Raw genomic sequence first — 11,510 nt, 5'->3', positions numbered from 1 at the left:
GCAAATAGACAAAATAATAAGCAAGAAACAAGCCGCGGAAATTTGTGTAATTCAAATTACTTCTCTCACACCATGTAAAAAAATGTAGTAGAATACAACTGTATAACAAAATAATATTATTTTATTCAACTTTAATGATGGCTTTTAGTGAACAACCTACTGCCTGCCAAGTTAGGAATTAGATGCAGGCATGCAGCAATAATTTAATCGAGAAAAATGGCAATAATTCTGCAGATAATTAATTTCCACTTTACAAGAGTTAGTAGAGTTAGTTGAGGTGAAAAGTCAGAAATTCAATAGCAGTAGCAGAGCTAATGGTTTACTAGAACCCAACAATTTTCCACAATCCTATTGATTAAATTTGGAGCTAACCAATTTAGACGAAGAAGGGCCCCATTTTGCATTGTGCTCCACTTTTTAGCAGCACTCCATGCAGCCAATTTTTAATGCTGAAGGCGCCATGGTCGACATATAAACAATACAATTATGATTCAATAAATGGTTTGGTCTAATCGCCCAATTACTGGACTCCCTTTTGGCAAGATTCTCTTTTTCGGAACCCATTTTGCTGAGACTCGGTAAAAGATTCTTCTTTTTTTTTTTATTGATTGTGAGATGAAAAGTAGGGAGGGAAGATCTTTGGCAGGGACGCCCACCTGGGCTGTTGCCACTGTTATCTCCCTTTTGGTTGCCATTGGCTTCTTGCTTCATGGAGGCTTGAAGAAGTTTGGGAAGGTTAGTGTTGATTTCTGCCTCTTTTTATGTGTGTTTGTGTGTGTGATGGTGATGGATTTTGAAGTGTTCATGATTCTTGAATTGTTAATGATTATGTAGTGTGTTCTTGTGTGTGTGTGCGTGCTTGTATAGTGGTTGGATAGGACTAAAAGGAAGCATCTTCTTGCTGCCTTGGATAAAATCAAAGAAGGTAAGAAGATGAGGTCTTCTAAGGTTTATTTGTTGGTGGATTTTTGATGTTCTTGTTGAATTGAGTTTTGGTTTCATGAGCTGCTTCTTTGGTGTGAACCAGAGTTAATGGTATTTGGGCTTCTATCGTTGTTGATGGGTCATTGGATTGCTTTTGTGGCCAAAATTTGTGTCAAGCCGTCGGCATTGATGAGCAGCCGCTTCTATCCATGTTCTCCCACTAAAGTTGCAGAGCAACAAGCTCTTGCTAGACATGCGGTTGTTTTAAGGACTGATCATTTTAATTCCTCAATTTCGCGGTTGTTGGAAGGCCAGAATCACAATTATTGCCCCTGGGTATTTCTTTCACGCTGTATAGATAGTTTCATGTTTCAGTTTCATCATGGATCTGGATTTTAAGCATACTTACTCAGCAGCTTTATGTGCTGTTAATAGTTGGGTTTAGTGTATCCATCACGATTATTTATCTTCCTTATTGATAGATCCGAGTTCATAGAAATGTAGGACATGATTTTTTGTTTTTACTGATGTGCTTAGGATGATAAAGAGTTTCATTCCCGTATTTGATTTTAGATTGAATACATTTTGCACTCTCGAATGAAGTTGTATTAATAGCATTCTGAATTTTAATATTTGCCTCAAATTCAAATTCTCATATCTTGCTATATTAACTCACAATAAAAGTGGTCATACAGAAGACTCTAAAATTTAAGAAAACCATATTTGATGCATCAGAGTAATATCTGTCTTCATCAATATTGATGTGAAATGCCAGCTAGTTAATGTAACAACTAAGGTTGTTTTTCTGGCTCCAATTTCGAAGGGAGGTGCTAACTATCTACCTCTTTCTTCCAGGATCGTGAACCATTTGCTTCATACGAGAGCCTTGAGCAGCTCCATCGGTTCTTGTTTGTTTTGGGGGTTACCCATGTCTCATATAGTTTCTTAGCCATTGCACTAGCAATGATCAAGGTTGGCGTTTTCATTGTCATAGTAACCTCCCACGACTCTTGCTGCATTGCTTCAGTCAACATGCTCAAAATTTGTTGTCTTGAATGCAGATCTATAGCTGGAGAACATGGGAAAATAATGCCAAGACATTGGCTCTTCGAGGCCTGCTAACTGCGGATACATCTGCTGGTAGTTGATATGATCCTATTCTGTGTAGAAAAATTTATTCTCATCACCAATGAATTCTTTCCTTGCAATATTGAAGCAAATTCTGAAGATGTCGGAACAGACGGTGTGCCGATAAGACGCCTATCGAGTTTCGTTGCTCATCATACATCCCATCCTTGGAGTCAGAACAGGCTTCTTGTTTGGCTGGTATGCACATACAAAGTCTTGTAGGTTTAACCAAACGATTGCTTCGAGTCATCACATACTTCGTGTTTGGATGGTATCCACATGTCAAGAGTCTCATAGGCATTACTAATTGACTGCTTAGTTAAGATTCTGTTGGTATATAGATCAAACTAGACTGTATAGAGTTGTCTTGATTTCTTCGCGATGTTACTGAATAATTGCCTATTGAAGGTTTAGATCAAGTAACGATAGATATATTAACATGAGTTAGAAAGAAACAAGGTCAATCTGCTATTTAGGACTTATCTTGTACATTAAATATGTTACCTTATGGCAAATGCTGCTTTATGAGATTCAGTCGTTAGGAACTTGACATGAGTGATACCAAAGTCTTACTGCCAACTCTACAAAATCGCTTGGTTTCACTACCTACGTCATGTACTCCGCAACATAATTTTGAGTCATTATCCTCTGTGTGTATGTTTGTGAGTTGGCACTTGAACATTTCATAAGCCAGTTTATGCTCAGCTTTGTTTCAGCCGCCAGTTTTGGAGTTCTATAAGCCAAGCTGACTATATGGCACTACGACTAGGCTTCATTACTGTAAGTTATCTCCTAAGTTCACTTGTTCGGATCCTACTGCTGATTGCATAACGTAGTTTGGTTGGATTCATAACTTTCTGTTTCTTTATTATGGCTTCCATTTTCAGACCCATCAATTACCTTTCACTTATGATTTCCACAATTACATGCTTCGGAGCATGGAGGAAGAGTTCCGAGATATTGTTGGCATTAGGTACAAGAATATTCACTGGTTAGCATGGTTGCTAATCTCTCTTATAACAATCATTATCCTGTTTCTAATATATTGCTCATCTACATGACTCCGATGTGGACTTTTTTTCACATATATGCTATAGACTATAAATATATTATCTCATAATTCATTCACAAAATTAGATGGATTTCCAGCAGCATTTAAGCCTCAAAGGTCGACTTCTTGAATGCGTTCAACAGTGACCCTTTTTTTGGATCAATTGACAGATGATGCTCACTATTCTCTCTTAAAGCTGCATCTGTCTATTTTTTACTTTCTAAAAAACAACGATGGTAAATATCATTTGTAAAGTGTTCTATAAAAATGGATCTTTTGGCTCGCCTTATTCGCTGAAGAGAGTAAAACGCTGCAGTTTCCAGCAATGACTCGTCTATGAAGCTACATTAGCTGTAGAAATTAAATGAAAGTATCTAATATTTCTTCCTTATCTTTTGTAGTATCCCGCTATGGATTTTCGCTATTACCTGCATTGTTCTAGGATTTCATGGTAAGATCTTCTTACCGAAATGAATATTGTTTATGAATCTGTAATTAATCAATTGTTCATGTCTTACTCGCTTGAATGCATGTGTTTTGGCATCAGTTGTTTCTTGTTGCTGACAAACCTCATAGCATTGATATGGGACATTGTGAACAGTAATCGATTCTGCTCTTCTGTTACTGTTCTAAAATGTATTGTTATACTTATCTGGCATCAGGAACAAATATATACTTCTGGCTCTCTTTCCTTCCCACCGTTGTAAGTTGAAGACTGTCTTTTTGGGCTTTCTGAACCTTCCAGATGTATCGTTTGCTTACTTGTCTGACTTATGCTTGAGCAGTTGATCCTTCTACTCGGTACAAAGCTACACCGTATAGTTGTAAAGCTGGCCGTTGAAATCATGGAGTCCAGTCAGTGGACAGAAGTCCGGACGTTCAATCTGAGGGATGAGCTCTTCTGGTTTGGCAACCCCAGGCTGCTCCTCCGGTTGATACAATTCGTATCATTTCAGGTAGCACAACACATGTTATTACGCGATTTGGATTTAGATTCAAAAGAATAGAAGCAATATAGGTAACATTCATCACCTGTGTTGTTGTGTTTTTTGCAGAATGCATTCGAGATGACAACATATATATGGTCATTGGTAGGACTTCACCAATCCAATCCGATCTTCTTGTTTCCGATAAACAAGTTTATAATGTCGATATATAACTCATTTGGATGCAATCTGTTTTGGTGCATTTAATCCAGTGGGAGATAAAGGCATCGTCGTGCTACACTGAAGACCACACTTTCCTGGTGATTCGCTTGACATTCGGGTATGCTGTGGCTTGCTATCTTTGCAGTGATTGTCTGTTGTGGTGTCTAATGTAAAGTGGTGCACCGGTGCAGGGTGATCTCGCAGTTTTGGTGCAGCTTCATCACTTTCCCTCTCTATGTCATTATAGCCCAGGTAGGTATAGTTCTCGTGTGCTGGCCTGACCTCGTGCATCAATTTCCATTCGCGTGTTATAACACAATCGTTGCAGATGGGGTCAAAGTTCAAGAGGACCATAGTGTCTGAGAATGTGAGGAAATCGCTGCATGGATGGCGGAGAAAGGTGAGGACTAGGCACGGACCGAGTCCTACCCTGCCGTCCCTGGAGGAGGGGAAGGACACGGGCAACTCTACTGGAAGTATAGAAGGGAGCTCAAGCATGGCGGGACGTAGCTTGGCTTCTGATGAGAATGGCTCCTTACCTACGTCAAACGAGGAGCTTCGGGATCTGGTTCGTTCGGATCCGGAGGTATGATAGCTGGTGGTGGTCAAGTAACAGATGATCATCGCTTCCTGAATGTGTATGTTTGTTGGTTCTGTATAGAATGTTGTATTGTGTATTTGTAGCAGCAATAGATGAAAGCTCTTTTAGTTAGCAGATATTGGCTGACAAAGTTTCTTGCCAATTGCATTTTATCTGTTTATTGGTATATTACAAAATTGGGAGTAATACTTCTTCAATATATTAATATAATCCGGCTCTAAGAATTAATATTAATACATACTCTGATGGCATTTTTTTGAACTATGCTTCAGTATGTTTTCAAGAATTATTTATATAGGTGGCGTTCGGTTGTCAAGACTAATATTATGAGACTATTCATCTAGGATTAAGTTGTGGGATTATTTTAGTTAGAGAGGGAGGCTATGACTAATTATCATGAGACTATCCATCTAAGATTAAGTTGAAGGGTTCAATCTTATGAACCAAACATGATACATATTTAATCATGAGATTTAATTTTTCCAACCGAACATTCCCATAGTATAGTACACTATGATTAAACTTCTTAAGTTAATATATGGAGTACCTTATAAAGTAATAGGATTATATTTAAGTAACATCTACATAAAATATACTCCCTTTGTTTAAGAAAAGATGATCCCATCGACCCATATTGCTATCTCATGAGATTTCATGCAATTTTATTTTAAGGAATTTAAGTAAAGAAAAAACATGATTATTGAGTGTTTTAAAGTTGATTAACTGAATAATATAATAGATAAAAAAATTACTTGAATATTTTAAAATAGATGAAATGAATAAAGTAATAGATAAAAAAATGAATATTTTAATTATTTATAAAATAAGTTAAGAGTCATCTTTGAGAATTGATAAAAAAAGTCATCTTTGGTGGAACGAATGGAGTAATAACTATATAGATAGAATCGGAGAATTGCATACCGAAACAATCACAGCTCTTTCGGTCCCCAAACAACAATCTCAATTTTCCATCTTAATCCCTCCCATAAAATTATCACACACTAATCACAAAATTATTGCATACTAACCACATAGTAAATGCAAAATAGAATGTAGTTATGAAAGAAATCTATTAATCTCATATTAAAAAGGAAAAGTAAAACATCCAAATATTAGCATAATCACTAAATATATATTCACAAATCACAATTTATATTAACAGACTCCCAACTCCCAGCAAACAAGTTTGGGTCATACAATTCAAATTAGTAATACTTACGTGGGGACTAAATTTGATTGGATTAAATTATAAAATTGCAAAGTCCGTGGGCCTATTTACAATTGTTGAAACATGAAGGGTCAAATTATTCTAATTGGAAAGTGTTCATATTTTGTGCCCCTCTTCCAAGTAACCTCAAATTCTCTCACAAAACAATTCTACCAATTTCTCCACATTTATTTGTTAGCTGTGTTTATCTTTCCATACTTCGATCTCAATTCTCTGCAATCATGGTGCTCGAGGTTTGCGCTTCATTTAATTTCAATTGGTTGCATTTGCATATCAGGGCTCAGTTCCCCCCTTATAGTTGCCAATCGCGCTAACTGTTCGAGTTTTAAATGGATGAATAGGCTACGATGATCTGCATCGATAATTCGGAGTGGATGCGTAACGGCGACTACTCCCCCACTCGATTCGATGCTCAAAAGGACGCTGTAAGCCTAATTTGCGGAGCGAAGACTCAGGTTTTCTTTTTCTTCCCCCTTTGTCAGTTATTTGTGTTCTATGGCTCTTTAATTTTCTTAATCGTTAGTGTTTGTCTTGTTGATAACCGTATCAATTTATTTACCACGTTTACTTATTGATTTGGAGAATGGTTTTGGTTTAGTCGTGGTTAGGTTTGTGCTGATTTGTGTGCGAGTCTTAATTATTATTATAATTTTATGTAGGCAAATCCAGAAAATACAGTGGGAGTGTTGACAATGGCCGGAAAGGGGGTTCGTGTCTTGGTCACTCCAACCAGTGATCTTGGCAAGATATTGGCCTGTGCACACGGTTAGCTTCTACTATCATTGTGTCAGCTGTATTAGGGAATTCATTTTTATCAGTATGTGATAATTGGAAGGTTCTAATATTGAGAACTGAGATTTTGATTAAATTGTCCCTGAGTTGAAATTTTGTTGGTTTATCTGGAGATGTTAGCTTTAGGGTGATGGATGGACACTCAATGAGCTTTTGGGTTCTTTTTTATTATGCATGTGGGACTATGAAAGCTTAGTGCATTATGGTATCCTATTGAAGATTCACAAGTTGTTTTTAGTCGGTTGTGGAAGCATGTGCCTGTCAAATTGTAATTTCTACGTCATAATGTCTATTTTTCTTGTGATTATCTTAGTTTAGCATAGTGCTTTGGTGATCTATGTAGGTGTAGAAGTAGGTGGTGAGATGAACTTGGCAGCTGGGATCCAAGTTGCACAGTTGGCCCTCAAGCATCGCCAAAACAAGAAGCAACAGCAAAGGATAATCGTGTTTGTGGGAAGGTACAAATCATTAAGTTATGTGCTTTTGAAGTTGATTTTTTAGCATTAGTTTTCTGAGGGAGTCATGTACGTTGTGGCAGTCCTGTTAAGTATGACAAAAAGGTGTTGGAGTTAATTGGAAGAAAATTGAAAAAGAACAGTGTAGCTCTTGATATTGTAAACTTTGGTGAAGAAGATGAAGAGAAGACAGAGAAGCTTGAGGCATTACTTGCTGCTGTAAATAACAATGATAGCAGTCATATTGTACATGTTCCTCCTGGTCCCAGTGCTCTTTCAGATGTGCTTATCAGGTTTTTCTCTATTTTGAGTGGAACTTCTGTCAAGATGAATCTATTATGTTATATTTTCTAATATTTTTCTTTGTGCAGTACCCCAATATTTACAGGTGATGGAGAAGGAGCAAGTGGCTATGTTGCAGCTGCGGCAGCTGCTGCTGGTGGTGGGTTTGAATTTGGCGTGGATCCAAACTTGGACCCTGAACTTGCTCTTGCACTTAGAGTATCAATGGAAGAGGAGAGGGCAAGACAAGAAGCGGCTGCAAAGAAGGCTGCAGAAGAAGCTGGAAAGGGGGAAAAAGGAGAGCAATCCACTTCACAGGATGTAACCATGACTGAGAATGTGATCCCTGAAACTTCTGAACCCGAAAAGAAGACCCATGATCTAACGGTTTGAGTTCTCTTTTTACTGAACTCTTGTTTAGCATCTCGGTGTGATGGTCAACAATGGACCTTAGCTTTTTACTTAAGTGTGGCATAGTTTACATGACTGACAACTTGGTACTTATGGATTTCACGTATTTGTTGATTAAACCTTTAGAAGAACTTATATGAATACGAGAATATAAGGTTTTGATATGTGTAAATTTGCAAGGAGAGAAACAGGCTGTGTATATATGAACACAGAGAAACAGGATAGGGTAACATATTCTCGTGCGAATCTGATGTGGCATGTTAAGAAATGTTGAATCTTTACACCTATATTTTCCATGTAACTATCCTTTTGACAGATTAAACTCACTTGTCTTTGTGGAAGAAATTAAGAGAAATTTTTAATATTTGGTGCTAAAAAGTTTGCACGGTCTTATGTGTATACAAAAAGGGAAAAAGAGGAATGCTCGAAGAAATCCTTTTCTTTTAGATCTATTTTCTTTTCAGGTTTTGAATTTCTAAAAATCAACCTGGAGCCTCTCTTGAATGCATTGTGACTTCTGGTTCATAATGCAATATGCAATGAACTGAAGATAACATAAGATATCTTCTTACAGGATGATGAGAATGCATTGTTACAGCAAGCCCTAGCTATGTCCATGGATGATTCTTCATCCACAATTGCTGTGAGGGACACTGACATGTCCGATGCATCTGCTGATGACCATGATCTGCAACTTGGTGAGATCTAATGTTCATATACTTTTATCTAGCATTGACCTGTTTCTCTGGACTTCTTTCTGTATACTGGATCTTGGTAGAATAATCTGCAGATTATTTAATTACGAAACATACTTTTTTCCTTGTAGCTCTTCAATTGTCTGTGCAAGATGGTCAAGGTGATCAATCAAACCCGGATGATGCGAATAAGATATTTGCTGATCAATCCTATATGTCCTCCATGCTGGCTCAAGTAAGTCAATCTTCATGTTATATTCTTGATTATGTGGCTGGCTGAGTTAATTGATTCTCAAATATGTACTAACATGGTAAACAAATTCGAAACATTTGACTGCCAGCTTTATCATTTATTTAATGGTTGATTTGCTTTAACAGCTTCCAGGTGTTGATCCGAATGACCCCGCCATCAAAGATTTGCTTGCTTCCATGCAGAATCAATCTGAGGTAAGTTGTAATAACTTTGGTAGGAGAAAAGGGTCAAATTATATGGAAAAAATCATAAAAATTAGATATTATTTGGTTCTGTCTCCGTATTGATAATCGCTTCTGTCTGTGAAAGAGATATTGTTCTTTTCTTCTTGTGAGTACTCTTCTTGCATTGTAGATGATATGATATGAAGTTTATGTTTAAAATGAACTCCCTGTCTATCAGTCATGTTTGATTGATTGCTCAAGTCTTACCCCATAATAATTGGATCTTTGTTCAAAATTTTATGACTGGTGTTTTATATCGTTTCTGCCTTCAATTTTAGTTTCTTCTACAATATGTTTCGCAACTAGTTGCCTCTGTTTTAATCATGTATAGTTTTACTAGAATGTACACACCTATTGCAACATGAAGACACTCATTGTATGTTACTTTGTTTCACTAACAATATAAATATTCTCTCAGTGCTTTATGAACTGATTGTATATGAGCTCATTTTCTTCTGCCGGTGGAAATAAATACAATTTATAATCGTATGTGTTCATGATAAGAATATGTATCACCTGGACAAAATCAATGACTGGTTTTCTTATAGCTCATGTTGTTCGTACTATTGTACTCTTTTTACGTTTCTAACATTTTTGGTTCATGCAGAAGAAGGAAGAAGACACAGAACCAAAAGAAGAGGAAAAGAAGTGAACACATGTCTTGTCTACTACCACCTTCAGGTTTATTTCCAACCTTCAGCGGTGTTGTCCATTTTGATCTTGTTGCGATGGCCTTGTTATTTTTTGTGTCACTGGTCACTTAATTACATGTGTTGCATAGGTCAAGGGGATCTATTATGCAGAAAGTGATGAGAACTGTTGGAGTTGGCAGTCAGGATGATATGCCATGAACCATCTATATATATTATGACGAAGGATTATTGTTGTGAACTGATCCAGCATTACCTAGTGAACTTTGATGTCAAAATTATTGCACTTTATTTCAGATGGTATTGTGGATATATGGCACGGCTTATTCAATCATTATGTGGAGTGGAACGCTGTTTTTTCTTTGCTTTGTTTGTCATGATTTCTTCAGTAGTCTTTAAGGCCATCCACACCAGGTGTGAAAAAAAGAGATGGGGACTCGTCTCGGTGAGATGAGGTACGAGCGAGATGCGTTGTGAGCGTCTCCTCCCAGCGAGCTTTGCGCTGTGAGGAGGGGGCAAGCTGTCACACCATGTGGCAAGTTTTAAGTGGGCGGTGATGCCCACTCAAGCCCCACTGCGAGTGGTAGTCATCTTTTTTATTGTTTTTTATTTTAAAAAATTGAAAATTAATTAAAAATTATGAAGTTATCTCACTTTCTGTCCCATAAAAATAAGTCGTCCATCCCATAAAATTATCTCATTCTCATTTATGGAAAGTTCTCTCAAACTTATTATCTATATACATCAATTTATTTACAACTTATATCAGTAGGGTTCGTCATTATACACTAATAATAATATGGATCTCACTGTCTACTAACATTATTTTAAGGGATATTGGCACCTAATATCATGGAATTTTCAAAAAGTTAAGTTTTTCCCACGAATTTTGAAATTGACAAATAATATCACGAACTTTACCCCGAGTTTGTTATTTCCCATCAATGAAAAAATTTCGGCAAATAATACTATGATAAGGATTTTTTTCATAATTTCTCGACAACAACCTCGAGAGTTTCAAGATTTTCAATCTCTAAGAATAGTTTTTCTTGAAGCACACCCTCCAAATTTGTTCTTCAATCTATTAATGTAGCCATAATTTTTTCACTTGTAGGAAATAACAAACACAGTGTAAAGTTGGTGATATTATTTGCCAATTAAAGTTTGTGGGAAAAATCCAATTTTTTGAAAGTTCCATGATATTGGGTGCAAATATCCCTTATTTTAACTACTCTTCTCCTACCGATTATGCATTAATTTTCATGCCTTCCCAAATATTCTTATTTTTTTGGATGGGGAAGTATTTTATTACTGTTATTCGCTTTTTTTTATAAATATTTTATCCTTCAATTTATTCCAAATTCAATACTTCATATTACCACAATTTTTTTTAACACACAAAAGTTCTCTAATTCCATTCTCTTTAATTTTCATTCTCAATTCAAGTATGGTTGACAATGGGGAAATAGCTCGGTTGATTGCCTTAGTGAAGCAACATAGTAAAGAGCATCGTGATCGGGAGGAAGCTTTCCGAAGGCTTCTTCGAGATTAATTTTTTGAGCAATCATGGTGGGGAGAGGAATACTTCCGACGTCGTTTTTGCATGCACAATAAGTTATTTTGTGCATCACAAATACATTGGCGGCTCGTGACGGGTACTTCCAAAAA

The 11,510-nt window shown here is 36.7% G+C and overlaps 2 protein-coding genes across 4 annotated transcripts; both read left to right on the top strand.

Annotated features, from left to right (window-relative positions):
* Positions 1–302: 302 nt before the first annotated feature.
* Positions 303–5,028, top strand: LOC121773275 (MLO-like protein 4). 3 transcript variants are annotated; one of them, XM_042170095.1, is made up of 15 exons: positions 303–735; positions 868–925; positions 1,028–1,260; positions 1,780–1,896; positions 1,986–2,064; positions 2,153–2,250; positions 2,758–2,832; positions 2,940–3,025; positions 3,505–3,554; positions 3,766–3,806; positions 3,889–4,059; positions 4,159–4,194; positions 4,302–4,369; positions 4,443–4,503; positions 4,580–5,028. In XM_042170095.1, exons 1-15 carry the CDS (start codon positions 616–618, stop codon positions 4,841–4,843), a joined length of 1,557 nt encoding a protein of 518 aa, XP_042026029.1. In that variant the 5' UTR covers positions 303–615; the 3' UTR covers positions 4,844–5,028. The 3 variants fall into 3 exon arrangements, with proteins under 3 accessions (XP_042026029.1, XP_042026028.1, XP_042026030.1); XM_042170094.1 differs by having other exon boundaries at positions 305–735; positions 2,141–2,250; XM_042170096.1 differs by lacking the exon at positions 868–925 and having other exon boundaries at positions 620–735; positions 2,141–2,250.
* A 1,130-nt stretch (positions 5,029–6,158) lies between these two features.
* On the top strand, positions 6,159–10,205 carry LOC121775110 (26S proteasome non-ATPase regulatory subunit 4 homolog). Its single transcript, XM_042172084.1, has 11 exons — positions 6,159–6,313; positions 6,422–6,535; positions 6,740–6,845; positions 7,216–7,330; positions 7,411–7,620; positions 7,699–7,996; positions 8,595–8,718; positions 8,847–8,950; positions 9,094–9,162; positions 9,800–9,873; positions 9,974–10,205. The coding sequence occupies exons 1-10, from the start codon at positions 6,302–6,304 to the stop codon at positions 9,842–9,844; spliced, it is 1,197 nt and encodes a 398-aa protein (XP_042028018.1). The 5' UTR covers positions 6,159–6,301; the 3' UTR covers positions 9,845–9,873; positions 9,974–10,205.
* The last annotated feature ends 1,305 nt before the right edge of the window (positions 10,206–11,510 follow it).

This window comes from Salvia splendens, chromosome 17 (genome assembly GCF_004379255.2).
Source record: "Salvia splendens isolate huo1 chromosome 17, SspV2, whole genome shotgun sequence".
NCBI lineage: Eukaryota > Viridiplantae > Streptophyta > Magnoliopsida > Lamiales > Lamiaceae > Salvia > Salvia splendens.
Note: the sequence above shows the minus strand (reverse complement) of the source record. Positions and strands in the feature narration are given on the sequence as shown.

Bases quoted from the DNA above. Each gene is read 5' to 3' on its own strand.
- LOC121773275 (XM_042170094.1), top strand. From the start codon at position 616: ATGAAAAGTAGGGAGGGAAGATCTTTGGCAGGGACGCCCACCTGGGCT. The intron at 4,060-4,158 runs GTAGCACAACAC...TGTTTTTTGCAG, and splicing joins TACAATTCGTATCATTTCAG to AATGCATTCGAGATGACAAC. The intron at 4,504-4,579 runs GTAGGTATAGTT...CAATCGTTGCAG, and splicing joins TCTATGTCATTATAGCCCAG to ATGGGGTCAAAGTTCAAGAG.
- LOC121775110 (XM_042172084.1), top strand. The intron at 7,331-7,410 runs GTACAAATCATT...ACGTTGTGGCAG, and splicing joins ATAATCGTGTTTGTGGGAAG to TCCTGTTAAGTATGACAAAA. The intron at 7,997-8,594 runs GTTTGAGTTCTC...ATCTTCTTACAG, and splicing joins AGAAGACCCATGATCTAACG to GATGATGAGAATGCATTGTT.